General features: G+C 37.0%; 1 protein-coding gene across 4 annotated transcripts; it reads right to left on the bottom strand.

Annotated features, from left to right (window-relative positions):
- Positions 1-643: 643 nt before the first annotated feature.
- Positions 644-7,819, bottom strand: LOC145109264 (hyperosmolality-gated Ca2+ permeable channel 2.3-like). Of its 4 annotated transcripts, XR_013708854.1 has the most exons (13): positions 7,605-7,819; positions 6,606-6,962; positions 6,371-6,523; positions 6,218-6,281; positions 5,674-5,883; positions 5,410-5,598; positions 4,288-4,586; positions 3,930-4,206; positions 3,571-3,846; positions 2,029-2,262; positions 1,052-1,226; positions 880-923; positions 644-790 (listed from the first exon to the last, which is right to left on the bottom strand). XR_013708854.1 is itself a non-coding variant. In XM_079046405.1 (12 exons), exons 2-11 carry the CDS (start codon positions 6,884-6,886, stop codon positions 1,068-1,070), a joined length of 2,142 nt encoding a protein of 713 aa, XP_078902531.1. In that variant the 5' UTR covers positions 6,887-6,962; positions 7,605-7,819; the 3' UTR covers positions 957-976; positions 1,052-1,067. The 4 variants fall into 4 exon arrangements, 3 of the variants coding, with proteins under 3 accessions (XP_078902531.1, XP_078902530.1, XP_078902532.1); XM_079046405.1 differs by lacking the exons at positions 644-790; positions 880-923 and adding an exon at positions 957-976; XM_079046404.1 differs by lacking the exons at positions 644-790; positions 880-923 and having other exon boundaries at positions 991-1,226.
- Between the last annotated feature and the right edge of the window lie 14,228 nt (positions 7,820-22,047).

Below are 22,047 nucleotides of genomic sequence, written 5' to 3'. Positions count from 1 at the left end.
AAATTCCCTATTAGGCAGGGACCATTTCTATGAGTTTAAGAAACAAAAAGACCAATTTTGTAAAAAAAAATAGCAGGCCCATTTCTGTAAATTTGCACGCACTCCTAAATTTGTTTGTAAAAAAATGCTATTAGACATGGACTATTTATGTAATTTTGTAGAACAAAGGGACCACTTCTATAATTTTGCCTAAGTGGGGACCATTTATGTAGTTAGTTTTGTAAAAACACAGAGACCATTTATAAATTTGCTATTATGAAGGGACCATCTGTGTCGGTAATTTTGTGAAATGTAGGGACTGCTATAAAGGAGGGACCATTTTGTAATTTTGTAAAACACAGGTTCCAATTCTATAAATTTGCTTACACAGGGACCAACTCTGAAAAATCTCAATGAGACAGGGACTATTTATGTAATTTTGTAAAACATAGGGACCATTTCTATAATTTTTGCTAAGCGGGGATCATTTATGTAATTTTCTAAAAACACATGTACCATTTATAAATTCTCTATTACGTAATTTTTTTGAAACGTAGGGACTATTTATCTAATGTTATTATAAAGGAGGAACCATTTTTGTAATTTTGTAAAACACCAGTTCCAATTCTATAAATTTGCTTACATAGAGACCATTTCTTGTAATTTTGTAGAAATGCAGGGACCAATTCTAAAAATTCTCTATCGGAACAGGGACAATTTATGGAATTTCGTGAAACATAAGGATCATTTCAGAAACTTTACAATAAAGCAGGGACCAATTGTGAAAATATGCACGACTCCCTAAATGTACCTGCCATTTAGTTATATTTGATTATTCATAATGTGAAACGACAGATTTATATATACAAGATTTAGGTCCATGAGAGAATTTTCACTTACCTTTTGAAGATCTGAAACAAGTCCAATGTAAGGCATAACTTTCACTGCACAACGTACAACTCACTTGATCATATATATTTTCATGCAATCACAAAAGCTGTTGAAAATGAATTTTCAAAAAGAAATAAATTATTATTAAACAAATGAATTAAGGTGCACAAAATCTACACACTGTTCAATCATCACACTCATGATTCAGAAGCAAGAAGTGGGGCATTGTGGCTGTCTGTTCTTCTAGAAAATTGGATTGGCTGCAATGCTGGATCTTTATATGCAGTGATTAGTTTCTCATGGAAATCAGACTTTCCAGGGGCATTTTCGTCACGTCTGTCTTTCTTTATCATCAACTGTAGCACGAGTAATATTTTAGCTACACATTTAGAATTTGATATATGATGGATGGTTGTTGATGTTCATAGAATCTTAGTGAAGGGAAATTATGTAACTAGGGTTACATGTCAGAAGTAGCAACGTGCTTTCTTTGATTTTTTTTTTTATTATTTTATTATTTCATTTCTTTCTATTACAGCATTATACTTTGAAAAATCTATCGGTTATGACAATGTCATCTAAATACAAAGCAAATTTCACTGCCATAATTTGGTAGATTTGTTAAAGTATAATGTGTTGATAAGAAAATAAAAATTGCCAACTTTTTTCATTCGTTTTTCGTTTTTCTTTTTTTGTATTTTATTAGTTACTTAAAAAAATGTAATCGCATATGAAAATAAAATTTATACATTTAAAAATAAAAAATATAAATTTACGACCGAACAAGTAATTTTTTTTTATAATTTAATGTAAAATAGATATATAAAAATTAGAAACTGCTTAACATTAAAATATAAAACATTATGTTTAAATTTTATAAAAATGAAAATATGTAAAATTAAAAATACAGTAACACTTAGAAATATATAATTTTCTAACTTACAAATTTCATGTTAATTATATAAATATGAATTTATTAATATTTACTGTATATTATTGTTATATTTTTCCACTATATATTATTATTTAGTCATCATTTAAATTTATTAGGTTGGAGCTGATGTGGCACAAAAAGTCTTAAAAATCCTAGCGAAAAGACTTTGCTATTGTGGAGGTATATTAAGGTTTTTGTTTTTCATTTTTTTTTTTTTGACATACCTCAGCAGGATAGCCCTTGAAAACAGGTAGAAACCGCTTTCTGCAGTAGCTGTTGAAGAGAAGAGTGATGATTGGAAGTGGAATAGTCAAACTGGAAGCCAATGGAAGCTTTTTGAGACCGAATATTCCCACAACAATCAATTGCATCAATACTAATGAAAAGATTGTAGAATTGTGCACAATTGGCCAAAACTCCCCACCAGTCTCAAATTTTGGTGAATAAACATTCAGCAACTATCAAAAAAAAAAAAAAAAAAAACAAAAAAAGAATCAGTATCGTGTCTATTATTTGTCTAAACGATCTGCAACATATTCAACATTAATGTAATTAGACATGTAAAAAAAATGAAGTCTAATTTATAGTTTATAAAGTTTGGTTAAAAAAATGAAAAAGACACCCAATGGCAAGTAGACATGTGGCGTGACCTTTTGTGAATCAAGATCGTCTGTGTGATATTCATGAAAGGTTGCATACTTTTTTCATTATTCTTAGAAAATTACTTGTCTTTGTTGGTGAACCATAGGGACCAAAACTGTAATTTAGTCTGCTTGTAAAAATTTTAAAACTTGGACGTAAAGTGCAGACTTCAAAATAGTGGAAACCACAAGGATAAAAACTATAACTTACTCTTCTTGTAAAAATTTAAAACTTGGACTAAAGTGCAAGATATCACCAACTACAGGGGCCAAAAGTTATTGACTCATTTCTAGCAAATTAAAAACTACAAGGACCAAAAGCATAATTCACTCAAATTCAAAAATACGTGAACTAAAAATGTAATTTATTCATTTCTTGCAAATAGTTAAAAATTATAGGGACCAAAAATGTAATTTACTCATTTCCTGCAAAACAATTAAAAGCTACAGGGAGCAAAAGCGTAATTAACTCAAACTAAAAAATACAGGGACCAAAAATACAATTTACTCATCTATTGCAAATAATTAACCACTACAAGGACCAAAAATGTAATTTACTCATTTCCTGCAAATAATTAAAAGCTACATGGACCAAAGGTGAAAAACTACAGGGACCAAAAATGTAATTTACTCATTTCCTGCAAAAAATTAAAAGCTCCAGGGACCAAAAGTGTAATTAAATCAAACTAAAAACTATAGGGACCAAAAATACAATTTACTCATCTACTGCAAATAATTAAAAACTACAGGGACCAAAAATGAATTTACTCATTTCCTGCAAATAATTAAAAGCTACAGGGACCAAAAGTGTAATTAAATTAAACTAAAAACTACAGGGACCAAAAATACAATTTACTCATCTACTGCATATAATTAAGAACTACAGTGACCAAAAATGTAATTTACTCATTTCCTGCAAATAACTAAAAGCTACAGAGACCAAAAGTGTAATTAACTCAAACTAAAAACTACATGGACCAAAAATACAATTTACTCATCTACTGCAAATGATTAAAAACTAGAGGGACCAAAAGTGTAATTCACTAAAAGTAGACCAAAAATGTAATTTACTCATTTCCTGACAATTAAAAGATAGTAATAACAAAATATATGAATCCATCTAACCTGGTGACGATAAACTATGTATCCCTGACAGAAGTAAACCAGTAGAAAAGGCAGAATCAAGGGTGAGAGGACAAAGTATGTAATGCCAAAAAGTCCAAATAACAGAATACTTGGGATCACACTGCTGTAAGAAAGTGAAGGCACTTCAAATTCTTCACCACTTTTAGTTGAAAATATTCTTCTTGTGTAACTGTAAATCAGGGGCATCAACCGTAAAAGTTCTGAAGATGTATTAGTCCACCCAGATGTCACTACATATGTTATGAAGAATGTAGCCTGTAATAAACATGTTCAAATATTAGTATCACCTCTTTCAATAAATAAATAGCTAAAACATTTTTGTTGTTGTTTTTTTTTACCTGTACTGGAACAGCAACAGCTAATATATTTGGTATTTCCTTAGGTTCAAGAAAGATATTAACCCGATATAAAACCGATCCTGATAAAGCATTTGCAAAAAATACATTCCATATGGTAAACCAGAGCACTTTATTACATGCACTTTTCTCTATTTGACTTCTTGCAACATAGCCTTGAATAGAGGATAATATTATCATGACAGGTGGCACATACTGTAAAAACGTCTTGAGTATCAAACTAGGAAGATACCCTGTGATGACTTGACTTACAAACGTTCTGCATGCAAACAGGTTAAACACCATAGATAAGTTAGATATGTAATTTCATAATATAGTGAAATGAGTAGATTATATTTACATGTTTAAAATGCTTGTGAGAAAAGGGAACCAAGTCTCCAACTGATTCAAATTTGTGAGACCCTGGACTATGAGAACAGGAATGAAGAACAAAATGGTAAGAACAACACAGGCGATAACCACAACCACATTTCCAATCCATCTGCTTAAGAAAGATGCAGAAAAGAAAGGCCAGTATGTGTCACGGGGCTCTGGGGCCCGCTCAGTAAGCCACTCTGTAGGCTTTTGTCCTTGTTGGATTTGTAAAACTACTGCAGCACCAATTCGTGATTTGAAAGATACAAATGCAGCAGGAAGTTCCTACAAATTGAAAAAAAAAAATTATCAACCAATTAGAAATTTAGCCAAACATACAAATACTAGATTTTTTGTAGCTTATTACTATTTGCTTTTTTTATTGAAGACTTAAAACCATTGGAGTACATATAGCTTATTTGCTTATATATTGAGTGGTCAATATACTTTTATGATTGGTATATCTAACCCCTTATTCATTAGTAATATTTCATTTTACATTCTTAATTATATTTTAGTTTTAACTATTTGTGAATTCTTTACTAAGTAATTATTTCTATTAGTGACAATTCATTTGTGAAATATAAATTTTATATCGAGTACATAACATTTTCAATCCTTTTTTTTTATTTTTATAACTATGATTGTATTCGTATTTTTGTTTGTTTGTGACATTTTAGATATAATATATGTTTAAAAACTGACTAATTAAATAAAGAGATTTTTTAGAACATTTTAGATAGATGAGGATAGATTAGTTGAATTTCAAAAAAATAAAAAAACTACTGGAAAAGGTTAACCATTGGAAAAATCATTTAATTAGAGGTTAAAGTTAATGGAATGATGAGTTGGCAATTTTTTTTAAGTCATAACATAACTTAACCATTGGAGATGCTCTAAAGCAAAGCAAAAAGCAGATACTAACAATAAAGCAGAAAGCAGATACTAGCAATAAAGTAGAAAGCAGATACTAACAATAAAGCAGAAAGCAGATACTAGCAATAAAGCAGAAAGCAGATACTAGCAATAAAACAGGTTTCAAATACTAGCACAAAGGAGAAGGAAAATACTAACTTTTAACATGAGGGAACATATATAATAAGCTTACCTTTCCATGAAGCAAAGATTGTTGCGTTCTTGTTTTTTCTTCTATATCATCTAACTTCTTCTCATAATACTCAACAAGATCAACCTTGGGCCTACAAAGCCAAAAAAAGCCAACACGCCCAAACCTTTGAGAACTCTGCTTTGTGGACTTCAAATAAGCAATCCTTTTATATAGCTTATCACCTTCATGCTAGAATGACATTACAACATGAATAGGAATCAGATGAATTAAATGCATCATGTAAAGCTTTAAAAGTTGACTTACAATTAACTTCCAAATCTTCGAAGTGTGAAACACCATATAGTGTGATAGATATGTTGAAGGATAAAACTCTGAGAAAAATTTCTCAACAGTTTCACTTAAGGTGTCTGTAGGTGACTTTGGAATACCTCTAACCAATACTGTAAATTCATTGGGTTTAGGCTCGGATGAGGAGTAGAATGCAAGCCTTTTCAAAGAGATATAATTATACTCCTGCACATCATAATAAATAATTCATTGGATGAAAGGAAATTGATGTAGTGTTTGGTATGCGGGAATCAGGAATGGAATGGAATTGTTCATTCCATTGAAATGAAAGAAATTTGATCGTTTTGCTAGATGGAATAAACAATTTATTAGTTATAATTACATAATGTATATTGTAGAGTTAAACAATGTATAAAAAAAATCATATGAAAAATCATTCCATTCCTACAGAACAACCAAACATGATCATGGAATGTAATGACTTATTCCATTACCCTGTTTATTCCATTCCATACAACCAAACAAACCATGATTATCTATTGGTCAGAAGAATGCTTACATCATAAAGAAGATAGCAGACAAATGCAGTGAAGGCATACACTGCACCAAAGTGAATCCATAACCTTCAAAAGTTCCAAATACTGTGATCAGAGTTAACTAAATGTAACAGTTAACTGTTGAAGAATCAAAAAGGTAAAGTAGTAAAAATCACCTTTTGGATCCATCATTGACATTTGAAATACTGAATGATTCCAAGGACTTGTTTGTGAAGTCTGAAAAATCAATAAATATCTGACTTCCCATATAATTAATTGGCAGAAGAACACAAAGACCAACTACCCCAGCAAAACAGAACATTTTCAAACTGTAATGAAGAAAAAAGATTAGACAGCTTATACTTAAAAGATATAACAACCCTACTTTGTTTGTGAATAAAAAATAGTAACCTGAAGATAAAAATGCGCATAAAGACAACACCATCTAAACCTGCACGCATGAGGAGTTCTTCTTCAGGGGGATGCCATGCCCTCATCACCCAACTGGTAGAAGGAAGTAACCTTTCCAAGTTAAAATCACTTCTCTGATCATACTTTCCTTCAGCAACTATCCGTGGTGCATAAACTTCAGCATTCACTGGTTGCTTCCTCAATATGGAGTATAGAGTGATGTATATTAAACATAAACCAAAATTTATGCCAACAGAAGTCAAAAGAGCAGAAAGAATCATCCTTCAGAATGCTGAAAAAGTGAAAATTGCAGTTACTCCAGCTTTCTCTGGTTCTTAATAGTCCCTAAAAAGTCAACTTCCATGAAACATCAAAAATCAGTCTCTAAATATCAATCATAGTCCATTAAGAGGAATAATCAAGTAGTCAACTCAAACGAATACAATCACTGAAAGTATAAGAGCAATTAATAATCTAAAGTAAAGCTGAATCCTAAAGCAAGTATACTTTTTTATCTGTAAAGATGCATAATCCTAAACATAAAATCCAAAACTGAATAACAAATCAACTTAAACCCTAAACCATAAGTACCATAGATTAAATAAAATAATGATAACTGTATACCTAATCCAAAAAATATATACATATAGAACTGAGGCTAGTAAGAACTTGAGAAGAAAGTACATCAATTAGATCATAAAATGTTAACCCGAATACAACAACGACGATTAAACTACTAAATATCATCCAAGTTTATGAGACTATTACCAGAATCAACGATTATTCTACTGCAATAGATACGGATTACGGATAGAGGAATCAAAAAGGAATGTTGAGCTAGTAATGATAACTGTATATCTAAACGCGAAATAGAAACAATCAAACGTGTAACTACGGCTACTTGGAACTTCAAAACAAAATTTTAGCAATTAGATCACAAAATGCATATCCTAATACAGCAAGAACGATTGAAGAAGTGAAAGTTCATGAAATTATTACCTGAATTAATGATAAGTTTCCAGCGATAGATACGGGTAGAGAAATCGAAGAAGGAATCTTTAGCTGAACCGGAGTTTAAGCTTCTTCGACAGAATGTATTTTAACCGACTTTGAATGGGAATGGGAGTACGTGCCGCTGCCAGATTAAGAAATACTCCGTTTGTTCGCCGTTAACTGCCGTCAATTATCCTTTGCCACTTAAACTGATTTCGTTAGTAAAGATCGACATATAAGTTTGTAACCCGATATCCGCGCCTTTTATAATGCCAATTCAATTTAATTAACATTTTAGATATCTATTAAAATATCTAGATTTACGTACTTTTAAACTTTATTTTTAAGGTTTTTAATAATCGAGTGTGTATAAAAGAGTACCATTGAACATACTTTTCTAAGACTTTTATATAATATTTTTATAGCTTTTATGTATAATCATTTGGAGATAAACATATTTATCAATTCATCATTCATAATACAATAAAAAATAATAATTTAATAGGTAGAGATAAAAATTAGCCAAAAATGAATCAGAATGGGATCAGCCTTATAGAATTTGTAAAGCTGATTTATAATACCTTTTCCCTTTTATTCGTTTAATTTGTCCTATCAATATATAGAGACAAAAAAATTTGTATTTTCAAATTATAAATTTCATAAAAACTACTATATCTTGTTATTTATGCTTTTATTTAAACCAAATCACAGTTTCCTTTTCTTACAAAAGCTGTTGTGAGTTTTTTTTTTTTTTTTTTTTTTTTTTTTTTTTTTTTTTTTTTTTTACGGAAAGAATTGCAAGAAAACAAATGGAAAATATTTTTTTCAAGTTAAAGTTGGTTTTTTATCAAACTTTTAATGATAATATTATTAAAAAGAAAATTCAATAGATTTCAAGCTATATTGATTTTTATAGAATTTATAGTTTTCCGGTTTAATCATTAAGAATTTGTTTTTTATCTAAAAAAAACGTTGTATGTACGCAACAGTAACGTTTAAACAGAAAGAAAATATTTAAATAGTGAAAGCTAAAAAGAAAAGAACGAAAACTAAGATACAAAGGCTTTTATGAAACTTGACTATTATTATATATTTAAACAATATACTTATATATAATTTTGTAATTATATTACCTCATTGAATAGACTTTAATGAGACAGTGTCCTTATGAAAACACAAGTGTGTGGTTGATAATCTTGTGTGACCAACTGCCACACCAGGTCGACTAAATTACATAATTGGTCCCTATAATATATCAAAAATTAATTATTGGGTTTTTTTGTGATTTTGTTAACCTTTTTCGTCTGTATGATTTGCTTTTGTTGCAAAAAATAATAATAATAATAATAATAATAATAATAATAATAATAATAGATGTAAGAATTTATTTAATATTTAATGATTATTTATAAATTATGTAGTTTTCCAAACATATTGATTGAGTACTCATGTAAAATGTGTTTGGAAAACTACATAATTTATAAATAATCATCCCTTTCTTCCGACAGCAACCCTCGTCAGCATCCCTTTCTTCCGACATCGACAGCAACCGCCCTTCGGACGATATTTTTCGGCTACAGCAGATGGATCGGCATTTCCCCAACATTTTTGCTGATGGATACGGCTCCCGGGTAATCCGTTTTCACATTCTTTAGATTAATGTTTCCCCTTTTTCGTATTGTTTAGATTTGGATGAAAATGGTATGAATATGCAATTCATAACCTGCAAATAGGCGCAAATGGAACTGAAATGGATTTGAAATGGTGAAGATTCATTCCGCGGAGGGGATAGGTCACTCCGCATAGGGGTCTCCGCGGAGTTACCTATACCCTCCGTGGAATGACCTAAAATTCCAATTTTCCCCTTTTTTCTGCCATTTTATATCAATTAATTTCAAAATGAACCTTTTATAGCAATTAATTTGAAAGTACGTTGCTGTTTAATTTTTATTGTAATATGATGTGAATGGTATAATATGGTATTTTTTTAATTTTATAATGTAAATTGAAAGTACGTTGCTATTTATTTCCTTAACTGAATTTACAATGTAATTTTAAAACCTTGTTTTTTATTTTCAGTTACTAACGTTTTATATTAAATTAAATGTATATGTTTTGTAGCACGATGATCTCTAACAAAAAGTTGATTTAACTTTAAAATGGATGGTCGGTACGATAATTAAAGACTATTTTCCGAGGCTAAGTCAATCACAACGAGCATTATTTGAAGCTTCACCATTTGGAAGATTCTTAGGAATGCATGTCCCTAACAGTGACCCCTTACTTGTGCATTTGATGATGTTGCATGAAGTACGATCTCAAGAAGTGTTTGAATTGGAGAGGTTTATGTTTGAGATACAGGGGGTGCAGTTGGATTTTGGTGAAACGGTGTATATTTTGATTAGTGGGTTAAGAGTTAGTCCTTATATGGAATTACTCCATGACGAAAGTGGTCGGTCAAATTCAAATCTTTGGGCTCGGTTGTTCCCAGACATAACAGATGCACGTTTGCGGCTCAAAGATTTAGAAGTGTACATTATGTCTCCGAATTATTTGGCACTTCAGGATGAAGATGCGGTAATGCTTATCCAACTTGTTTTTATGTTGAAAGGTCTCCACGGACAAGACGTTAAAACGTGCATTCCTGCGGCAATATACAAGCTTACTGATAATATATATGATTGGAACATGTATTACAATTAAAAGTTGTGTATAAATACAATAATAATTATAATAAACAAATTGAAAATTTCAGGTTTGCATGGCGTACATATTTTTGGACCTATACTTCGGGGTTGATGCATGGAATGTTTGAGAAAATAGAAAATTTTAAAATATTTAAGCAGGCCAATCCCGAATCGAAGAAAATACACAAGTATACCGTTGTCGGTTTTATGCTTCCGTTTGAGGTTAGTTTCTAATGTATTTAAATAGTTATCATACTTTCGTTTTTATACCATAATAGCATTGTACTTCCGTTTGTACTATATAATACCGTTGTACTTCATTTTTATACTATAATAGCATCATACTTCCCTTTTTCCCATAGATATGCATTTTGGAGACGTTCCCAGAGGCAACACAGTATTATGTTCACATGCCGACAGAACTGCCACGAATGAGGTCGTGGAGAAGAAAAAGATCATTATCTTGGGTTCAATGTTTTCGAATAATCAATGTGTCTGTGGTATGCTTTTTTTATATTATAATTATATATAGTTACAAATTCCAATGTTTTTTCATGTTAAACTAATAATCTGATTTTTTGCAGCCTAACAACCTATAACACTTGAATTTGAGAATGTTCCTTTTGAACCCCCTTTGTAATTGATTTTGCATTTTGGTCCTTGGAGTAGTATGTGGGGCGTACTATTGGGTACACTTAGCGTACTAGCTGAGAAGCTAATACGCGGGGCGTACCACATGGTACGCTTAGCGTGCTAAGGGGAGAGATGATCGCGGATGCGAGGCCTCGTACGCTGGGCGTACGAGGGGTTAATGAAAACCTTATTTTTGGGGTGTTGCACCCTATATAAGGCCCTTAAGCCCCTAGGGCTATCCTCTTTACCAGCCTACATTACCCTAAAACCCTAATCTCAAACCCTAATAGCCTCTTTGTGTGTTCTTGAGCCTTAGTCTTGATTTTGGTGGCTTATGCTCCTTGAAGTGAAAGAAGAAGAATTTGGTGGACTCATTCACTGGACGGAAGCTTAGAGATCCAGATTTAGTTCCACCTTTTGGTGACCTTTGAGGTATAAAGTCCCAACCTTTATCATTGTATGTCAAGATTTAGTTCCACCTTTTGGTGACTTTTGAGGTATAGGGTGAGTACGTTGGCCGTATAAGCAGGTACGCTTAGCGTACAAGCCTCCAAGCGAGTACGCTGCGCGTACATGCTGAGTACGCCCCACGTACTCGGTCTGTTGGGCCTTTCATTTTAGGGCTTCGGTTTGGGCTATCTTTTGGGCTTGGGTTGCTTGGGGCTTTGTCGGGCCATCTGAGAACAAGTGTTTTGGATTAGGGAAGAGTTAATGGGCTTTAGGGTAAGGCCCATGTAAGGGTTTGGGCCCAATTTGGAAAATTGGGCCATAAGTGGGCTTTGGATGGTTATTGGTTTGTGGGCCTTTATGATTGGGAGTTTGGGCCTTAGTCTTGGACCAAACTAGGTGAGGGGTAAATGGTATTTTTACCCCATATTTGGATATTTGGATTTGGTTTGGAACCCAATTGTTAATTGGGTGTTATTTGTTTGATATCGCGGGGATTCTAGCAGATCAGCAGTCAGAGATTTATTCGTGGGTTCAGCTGTCGAGGTGAGTCTCCTCACTGTACTATGGGTCGAAGGCATCAATGCCGGCCCATTTTGGTTTATGTATTATAGAAAGACCAGGGGGTAACCCCTTGGCATTTGTATGAAAGACCAGGAGGTGGCTCTTGGCAACCTGCATGCTAGACCAGAGTCTGAACTCTGGCAGTTAATTAGATAAGTAATTGTAGATTTTATGCTAGTTGTCTTTTTGAGTTTGCATGGAAGGCCAGGAGGCGGCTCCTAACACTTGTCTATAAGACTATCCTCATTCACAACCCAATCCAACCTAATAATCTATTTAAAAACAAATTTCTCTCTTTTCTATATTCATAATTCAACTAAACCTAATCTTCTACTCCCATTAGCAATCCAACCCAATCCAATTTATATTAAAAAAACATTTAAAAAAAAATATCAATATTGGTATCATTTTGTAGAGAAAAATCAATCATGTATTTTGGTATATTTTATTTAGATTTTTACTCAAAATAAAATAGAGTTATTAACAAAATTAAATTTATTTAGAAAAGTTTATTTGGCTCCACTAATAATTATTGGACACGTGGGTTTGTTTGGGATTAAAAATTGTCGAGCTTTGGTGAACTTGGGCTGTGTCTCCGGCCCAGGTCACCAAAAATGTTTTAGTTTCTATTTTCTTTTAATTGAAAAATGACAAGCGGCTCGTCCAAATGGCCCCTATGGGGGCAGTCTAAGACCCACGGTTTTGGCCCCCGTCCTGGCAAGGAAAGACCATGATACGGCTCGTGGCATAATGGCAAGACTATGGTTGGCACATAGCACCTCCTATTGTATGCTTGATGTGTATGGCTTGTATGTTATGTATGGTATGTTATATTTGGGGAACTCACTAAGCTTTGTGCTTACAGTTTGTGATTCATGGTTTCAGGTACTTCCGGATCGAAATGGAAGGGTCCGGCTTGATTGCAGCGCATACACCCGTGTTTTCAGCAACTCGTAATTTTGGGAATGAACTCTGATAATTGTTTGTATTTTGAAATACTTCTAAATGTTTGAATAAAGGATAAATGAGTGTTTTGATTATATTAAAAATGAAACTTTCACCCTAGTTTTTTGGATGTTAGAAGTTGGTATCAAAGCCTTAGTTTGAAGGATTCGGGCATACTCTTGGGTATGCCTAGACTCAAACTGAGGGTGTGGTGAAAATTTTCCATAAAATAAATTTTTTATTAAAAAGGTTTTAATCAAAGAAAGGGGTGTGATGCGTGCAATCAACCGAGCTCAAGTAAGTGGTTCCCAAAATACCAATACATGCTTATTACGATATATGATATGATTATAAGAATTGCATGCTAGATTAGGGCTAAGGATCTGCTCAGGATTCTATGATAGGAGAGATGCCTTTATATGCCTGATTGTATGAGTTTTAGAATTGCATGCTAGTTTGGATTTCAGATAAGTGGATAGAATGGCTTGATTAGTGTATGTTGGTTAGATTTTATGTTGCATGAATGTTGCTTGCTTTGTGCTTTGTGGGGCTCTTAGCAATGTGGATTAACTACTGAGTGAATATGGTGAGTCACATGTCGCACAGGTTAAATAATCTCAGAGTGGTGGTGTAACATACACGTTTAGTTATCGTGTTATGTAATTTTAAAAGTGAATAATATAATGAAATATTATGTAATTTGAGCGTTGAGTTCTAACAGATAGTTTTTACTAGAAATGAAGTAAAACTATGTTTAGAATCGCTCGGAAAATATTGGAAGTCTTATGAGATTCCAATCAAAAGTCACATAGTGAAATTTAACGAAAATATAAAATTTGAAAAAAGTAAAATTATATTATTTAAAGTTGTAAAGAATCTCGTTAGAAACATTTAGGCGAAAACCTCATCGAAATCCGAGTTATAACGAAGAAGTTATGACCAATCGCAGATCCGCAACAAAACGGCAAACACTATTTCGCGTAAAAAGTGAGTTTTCGATAAACTACTTTTTAGCTTTAGTGATCTAAACGAAAGTCGTAGTATTCGTTAAACCGAGAATTTTCATAAAAAGAACGTCCAAATCTGACTTCGTATGAGGAAGTTATGATTTTTCTAAGTTTCGGAATAGTAGTAGACAGCTAAAAACTCGAAATAAAGATCGAGTGATTTTTAGCCGACACAACCTAAACGAGAATCGAAGGTCTCGTCAATAGTAGTACAACGGTAAAAAGACAGACGAAAACGGACATCAGATGAAGAAGTTATGAATTTTTAACGGATTTTCCTGTCCCGGTCTGTTAAAAATAATAATATTAAAAATAAAGTCAAAATTAGCCGACGAAGTCTAAACAAAAGTTGTAGAGTATATTCTCGCGTACGCGTGCATATAAAGAACGTTAAAAATGGAGCTCGTATGCGAAAGTTATGGATTTTAGAAGTTAGGGACACAAAAATCGAGAAAAATGCGAAATCCGAGAAAAATCACATGGTCAAAGTTCGGCCACGTCACCTCGCATGCGAGCCTGCCCCGTGTCCGATGCCGATGAGTCATCCGAAGCAGCTGCCGACGCGTGTCGCCGAACCTCGCACCCGAAGGTGCGGTCCAATCCGAGACCGCCACCTGCCCTCGCCTCGCATCCGACGCCAGGCCTCGCATCTGCTGTCGCGTGTCTCCTTCTCGGCCGTCGATCTTCAGACTCGCACCCTATATAAAGGAGGGTGCGAACCCTCCCGGATATATTTTAGAAAATTTCCCATTTTCACCCCTAAATCAATATTTCTTTCATTTCAACTTTCCCCGAAGCCCCGGGATCATACCAAACATCTGAAATACGTTCCGAAGTGCCCGAAGACCCCGAACAATTTATCTTTTTCGGTTTTGAAGCTCAACCCTCGTAAGGCCCGGTTTTCAATAAAGCTCCCAGTTTTCATCAAAGAAAGCTATTTATTAGAACGAAGTGCTTCCCAAATTACTATTTTAACCCCCGATTATTTCACGGTGAGTTCAATATATAGGAACAATTGTATGTTAAGTGTTATATGTGCTATGTGCTTTTTCGTGTTATCATCTTGTGTTATTATTTCTGTTATTTTGATAGCAAAGTTGTACCTTTGGCCATGTGATCAGTGAAAGGACTTAGATTCACAGTGGTATTGGTATGTAGCATCTGGCCGTGTAGAGCATGTCTCGCAAGAGAATGACTTCTACCCCTATGGCATTGGCAGAAGGTTAGATAGGGCTAAAAGCCTGAAATCTACCAAAATGTTTAAATCAGAAATTGTATGTCTTCTATGCCACTTGGGCTGAAGTCTTATTGATGTCTATCAAGTTGAAATTATTGTATCTCATTGATTGTATATCCTTGAATCAAATCATCAATTGATATGGAAAGCTTGTCACATGTCACATATGCCTTTGTTGTTCCTTGTACCCCTTTGCTTCTGCCATATTAAAGTATATATATGGCATAACGTTATATTGTATCTATTATTGAACTCACTAAGCGTCACCGCTTACCCCTCTCAGTGTTTAACAATTGCAGGTAATGAGAATCCAGTATAGTCATATACTGTTGGAAGATTTAGAATAGTTTATACTATTACTTTTGTACTTGGGTTTATGTTGTATAAAAATTTTAATATTCTGGGTAGTTATGTAATATACTAAAACTTAGTCGGTTTGTATCCAGTATTTTGTAATCACACTATCAATGTAAAATATTATTTATAAATATGCATGTAGCATGTTTTGGAGTAACAATATTGTGAAGTATGAAAGTTTGGGTCTTTCAGAAATACAAAAGTTTAGAAAGAGGTTCTTTCAGGTGGATCTGACCCTATTGCACAACTCTTGTTTAAGTCCAACCGCTCTAGGGTTGAGTCTTTTACTCGAAGGATTACTTGATCTATGTTGCATGTGACTGTGTTCATGAGGTAGTTGGTTGACATTGGTGGGAGCCTTTCAGTAGCTGAGGGTAGGTTGAGGTCAGGAACCTAGGAGAGCCTAGGATATGCTTCAGTGGGTTTAGCGGCGCTGTTTAGTGAGTTTTTGGTGCATCAGTTTGAGAAGGTGACTTAGAGGATTCGGGATGATTCCTGAGGAAAGTATGGATAGGTGTGGAAGGTAGTATTTGGCCAGTACTACTGAAAGCACATGATCCATACTTGAATCAGGGAGAGTCTTGCAGAATCTAAGAAGCTTATGGGAGGAGGATTCTTGGGTATGTTCTGATCATTGGCATGTTGTATTTCAATTTGGTGATGAGCACTCAGGGAGGAGGTTCAGGTTCTGGTTTCGGCTCAGGTTCAGGTACTGAGCCGATTAGCGAGCAGATGCGGGAGTTCATCTCGTCGGAGATTACTCGCAGTATTTTGGAGAAGACTCCTGTGATCTTTGATTCAGTCAAGGAGGGGATTTTAGAGATCTTTGATGAGCTCTTGGGCGCGTTCTGTGCTGAGATTATGGCTATCGTTGGAGCTCACACTCTTTCTTTCCGTGAGTTTCATGCGTGTGGAGCCCCTGCGTTCAATGGAGAGAGGGACCCCATTGCCAGTAGGGGATGGTTAGCGAAAATGTCTAACGTGTTCAGGATGAGTTTCTGCCCCGAGGAGGTGAAGGTTAGATTTGCTTCCTGCCTTTTGAAGGACAGGGCACGAGATTGGTGGGAGGAGGTAGGACGTAAGGTCGATGATGATGTTGTTGATGCTATGTCATGGGATGATTTTTCGACCAAGTTCCGAGCTGAGTTTGCACCGATGATTGAGGTGAAGCAGTTGGCGCGAGAGTTTCAGGATCTCCGCCAGACTACTGTGACTGTGGCAGAGATCACTGCCAAGTTCCGGGAGAGGGCCTTATTGGTACCGCAGTATGCAGCGGATGAGGAGATGAAGAAGGTAAGGTATCATGATATGCTGTGGGATGACATCAGGGAATTTGTGAGCATTTCAGGGTGCAAGACCCTGAATGATATGATTTCTAGAGCCTGAGAGCGGGATATTGAGTTGGAGCACCTGGGGAAGAGGGGGCAGATCAGGTGCAGTTAGTGGTGGTTTTTGGGAAGAGACCCAAGACTTCAGATCAGCAATTGAGAGGCCAGCAGGGCCGGGGTCAGTGTAGCACGTGCGACAAACTGCACGATGGGGTTTGTTGTTCCAGGGGTTGGGGCTGCTACAAGTGTGGCAGGGTTGGTCATGTCAGTAGGGATTATCCTCAGGGGGCAAGTCCGTTATGTTTTCACTACAACCAAGTGGGCCACAAGAAGGCCGACTGTCCGATGTTGAGGGGAGGGGCAGTGAGTGCACCTGCTCCGGTTACTTTGAGGATTACTGATGGTCATGAGGGGAGGACAGGAGCCCCAACAGAGAGGAGTCGGGCATTACAGTGTCAGACAGGGGAGGCCGGGACTCCAGCGGGTGATGTTTCAAGTATGTGCTCTTTTCTTTTCTTTTCGATTGTTATCGGTAATTATGTTGTTTGGAATCTTGCATCAATTTGGGTAAGCGTTATCTTTGGTTTAGTTCTCTATTATTAATTAAGTTGTCTCATTAAGAATTGTTATATGCCATTTGCATGCCATGAATCATTAGTGGGTCAGAAGGGGTTGCATCATGTTGGGTGGGTTTCAATGTGTTCGGCTGTTATTTTGGTTCCTTATCGAGATCGGTTCAAGGGGTATTGTGTGGAGGATCTATGGTCAGGATTCAGAGGGTTAGTTCTCCACTATCATCCGAGTTCAGTAGTTTTAGCAATTGAGTTTGGTTGGCCCTTTGGGGGGTGTCAAGGGAAGTGGTCTATTGCTGAGGTTTTGGTCTGGGCATGAGTTCAGAGGGCTTCAAGATTTGGGTGTTGTATCATTAAAAGCGTCTAGGGTTATCAGTCTTGTTGGGACGTCGGGGAGTGTTCATATGGTCTTCAGGGTTGTGCAGTATTTGGATTGGTTAGTAATGGAAAACTAGCATTAGTAAGTGCAGGTTATCAGTGGTTCAATAATAAGGGGGTAAGATGGTTTGGGAATCCTTCAAACCTTGTGTGCTGATAGAGCTTAGTCGTATCAAAGTAGGGGAGAATTGTTCAGATTTCAAGGAGCGAAATCAGGTGTGAAACTAGGATGAGTTTCACATCCCCGTAGGGGGGAAGGGCGGCCCGAGTGACCGTCTGGATTGAGGATTGTGTGAGTCGGGAGTTCAGGAAACTTCCCAACACTTGTTTAGCTCCTTCTCGGTAATGGATAGCAGGCTTTTAAATGGACCCAAGTTGGGGTTCCAAGCATGACTCGAATCCAGCTTGGGCGCTTGGTCGGGTGCATGTTCGACTCTGGTTGAGTAGGGATGGATTGATAGATGAACGGTAAGACCATGGGCGGTGGCTATGGCAAAATAGAAGTGTTGTAAGACCGAAGGGTGGCCCATAGAATTCACTAGTTAGCAGTTAGTTTGGGAGTGCTGTAAGACTGTGGGGTGGCCCGTAGCATACACTAGTTGGCAGTTACCGTGGGAGTGTTGTAAAACTGCAGGGTGGCTCGTAGCATTCCTCGATCCCTGTGCAACGGTGAGGGTGTGGCAACTCCATGATTGGTATAACATCCTGTTTCGGATCGTCTGTGATTTAGGGTTCGTGGGGAACTCACTAAGCTTCGTGCTTACCGTGTTATGTGATATGTGTTTCAGGTACTTCTCAAGATCGCGGGAAGGTGCCGACTTGATTGTACACACACTTGAGATGGAGTTTATGTTTTGTGGATCTTGGATTTTTATCAGACGATTTGTGATAATTATGTTTTGACAATTTGACACTTGTGGTTTTGGAATGTGATAATGAGAATTATGTGTTTTCAAAATGAAAAATCTATTTGAAAATTTACGGTGTTACAAGTTGGTATCAGAGTCTTGGTTTGAGGGATTCGGATGTACCTTCGGGTGTGTCTGGACTCAAACTGGGGATTCGAAAAAAAATTTCAAAAGAAATAATTTTTCTAAAATGAGAAAGAGCTTTAAGAGAAAACGAGTTGGAGCAGTGTGTACAATCAGCCAGAGCCCGAACGGTGATTTCCCAAAATAACCTTACTTATTTGTGTTATGATTTATTATTGAGATATTAGTTATGCATGCTAGAGGATAGGCTAGGTATTTCATATTATAGAGCTAGAGTTGTCTGATTTGTGATGCCTTAGCCTAGGAGTTCTTGCTATCAGTTATGTGCCTTGAGTATGTGCTGAGTAAGAGTATCTAGCAGGAATCTTTTAGAGAGAGCTTTGAGTAGTGGAGTAATCTAGGAGAGATACCTAGATGTGCTTTTAAGGAATCTACTGAGAGGGTAGTTAGATGTCACGAGGGGTAGGGTTGCCTGGGTCGGCGATGCCTTTTGAGTTGTGGATAGAGCGAGAGGAGTTATATGCCAGAGTGGTTTTACATGCTGGTGGAGGTTATTCGATACTCGAATGTTGCTTTCTTCGTGCTTTGTGGAACTCTTGATGATGGGAGTCGGCTACTGAGTGAATGTGACGACATTCAGGACGTAGATGGCTGGCATCATAAGGAGTTCTTCAGCAGCTGATGGCAGAGAAGTGTGAGAACCTAGGAAGAGCCTAGGGAGATACCTTAGTCAGATGAGTACGCTGATAGAGGAGAGTATTCACTGGAGAGCGACCATGTGTAACGGGATTGGTGATCAATATGGGACTATCCGTGTGGAAATCTGGGACGATCCGTGTGGAAAGTATGGGCAGGTAGTATGGGCCCGTACTACTGAAAGCAGAGGACCCATACTCGAAGCAGGGAGAATCCTAGAGGTTCTAAATAGCAGGTTAAGGGGGAGCTAACATGGTTCGAGTACCATGATTCGTAGTAGAGTGTATTTTCATCTTTACTAGTTATCTGACGATGGGTGTTCAGATTGAGAAATGATATGGAAAATTATGGGGCCAGAGGGCCATGTCGATTGAGCTTCGATAGAGTGTACCTTGTGAGGGAATTGAGTTTAGATCCCGAGGAATTGACTGATGGGCTCCCAGTTGGAGTCGCGGGACTGGAGGAAAAGTGGAGGTGATACACGGAGGAGGATTGTGGTCTGGGTTGAGTGATCGACCGAAGGTTGAAGATGTCGCATCCTATGACGAGAATTACGTTATTTCCGCTTCTCGTGTGGAGCGAATGAGATAACGAATTTCCAGTTCCAGATTTTGGAGGTAACCCGAGGGGTAGCACATATAGTTGCGATATTTTCACCAGAGTAATTGTGGTATGTTTGCTGCGAGGTATTTCTTATACCGTGAAAGAGTTATTAGTGGGGACTGAGATGGACAAGGACAAGGAGATGCCTTAGTCGAGTCAAGCATACTTTTTAGCAGCAGTTTCAGGTGATCATGAGGAGTATACTGGGGCGACGACCCTCTTTGTCCACAATGTATATCGACTGTGAGAGTGAGGTATCTGTTTTTATGATGATCCATGCGATGGAGTGTTGGTCGAGGGGTCGGAGACACGGTGTGTGATAGTGCATTACTTCCAGATTAAGATTCGTGACTAGTTCAGTACAGTTGGGGTATCCGACGGTGTGTCGGTATGAGATTTTAGGGATGACTAGAGGCAGTCATGTTGGGAGGGTTCTGAGGATTACATCTGAGATTCAGGATATTTGGAGTTGCTGGGTCTCTATCGGGAAGATCATCTAGTGCTACGTTATACGATTCCAAGAGTCAAGTGTGATGTACCTGGTGAAACAGTCCATGGAGTAGACTGTTGGTATGCCAATTGGTGATGGTTTGAACCTTAAGTGGGGAAGAACTGGGTATTCTATTGAGAGGATCAGCGATCTGTTCAAGAGCGGTTAGAGAACTGGTTATGGAGATCTACAGTGCGGACACATGAGACTTGCGCTATTGGTGGATGAGGCAAGGTGCAGAGCGAGATGATGCATGCTATGCGTGTTCAGGAAAGGATGAGTGTATCCATAGCGAGTAGCCATTGGTCAGAGACCTTATTGTGATTAGGAACCCTTCGAGTTTGTAGTGGTTGAGTTCGAGGCGGTTGGCTCGTTGAGGACCAGTTTCGACTATTGAGAATTTCTAGTTCGATGTAGGGGCTGTTATATGCACTCCAGGAAGGGCAGTAGTTGTTTGGAAACCAAATCCAGAATCGGTATGAGTATTCTCGCATGGGTTTTGAGCAGAAGAGGATGGGGTTTCGGATTGTCATCAACGTGTTCTTGGTCATTGACGATTCCTCCGTGTTTCAAGTTGTGAGTTGGAGTATTTCGAGGTTGCGAGTTGTGCGGGTGCAAGATCAGTGGTCGAGGTAAGACATTATGAGATTCTAAGAGGGTGTATTGTGGTATTCGAGTATGATGCCGTGAGTGGAAGATCAGTGGATGAGACAAGACATCGTGAGGTTCTGTGATGGTGTACCGGGGTATCTGAGTATGACGCCCTAAACTTTTGGGATTATTTTGAGACTTGAGTTTGTGAGATGACAAGTGGAGTACCGAGTGGCTATTGTTCCAGTGGGGACCCTTCAACTAATTGTCATCGGACGGGACTATCCAAATGTGAATTGTAGCAGGAGAAAGTGTCTTGTTGCGGCAATTGTCATCAGGAGTAGAGATGCTTAATCTGGGTGGGTGTGTGTACCTATCTATGGTTGGACCACGGAGCATGAGCTAGTGGACTCAGTGTGGTGACGACCTGAGGATGAGAATGTGAGGTGATAAGAGAGTGAACAAATCTGAGTGCGAGTAATCACCTAGGACTGTCAGGGGAGACCATGGAGAGAGCGTATGGAGAGTAAGAGAGAGTATCGTATGATTACGGGGAGCCGTAACATACATGAGTCAGAGTGAGAGTATCGTATGATTACGGGGAGCCGTAACATACATAAGTCAGAGAGAGATTCGTATGATTACGGGGAGCCGTAACATACATGAGTCAGAGAGGGAGTATCGTATGATTTCGGGGAGCCGTAACATACATGGGTCAGAGAGAGAGTATCGTATGATTACGGGGAGCCGTAACATACGTGATTCAGAGAGAGAGAGAGCATCGTAAGACTGCGGGGAGTCGTAGCATTCGCGAGGCAATGAGAGAGTGTCATAGGACTATAGGGAGCAGTATCACTTATTAGTCAGTGAGAGAGTGTTGTATAACTGCGGGGAGCCGTAGCCTTACTCAATATGATTTGGT

This window comes from Lactuca virosa, chromosome 4 (assembly GCF_052849685.1).
Source record: "Lactuca virosa cultivar CGN04683 chromosome 4, Lactuca_virosa_CGN04683_v6, whole genome shotgun sequence".
NCBI classification, from domain to species: domain Eukaryota; kingdom Viridiplantae; phylum Streptophyta; class Magnoliopsida; order Asterales; family Asteraceae; genus Lactuca; species Lactuca virosa.
The sequence above is the reverse complement of the archived record's forward strand: the minus strand, read 5'-3'. Positions and strand labels throughout refer to the sequence as shown.

Excerpts from the sequence above, each read along its gene's own strand:
- LOC145109264 (XM_079046405.1), bottom strand. The coding sequence starts at position 6,886 with ATGATTCTTTCTGCTCTTTTGACTTCTGTTGGCATAAATTTTGGTTTA. Across the intron at positions 5,884-6,217 it reads TCTGCTATCTTCTTTATGAT|GAGTATAATTATATCTCTTT; the intron begins GTAAGCATTCTT and ends TATGATGTGCAG. Across the intron at positions 2,263-3,570 it reads ACATAGTTTATCGTCACCAG|TTGCTGAATGTTTATTCACC; the intron begins GTTAGATGGATT and ends TTTTTTTGATAG.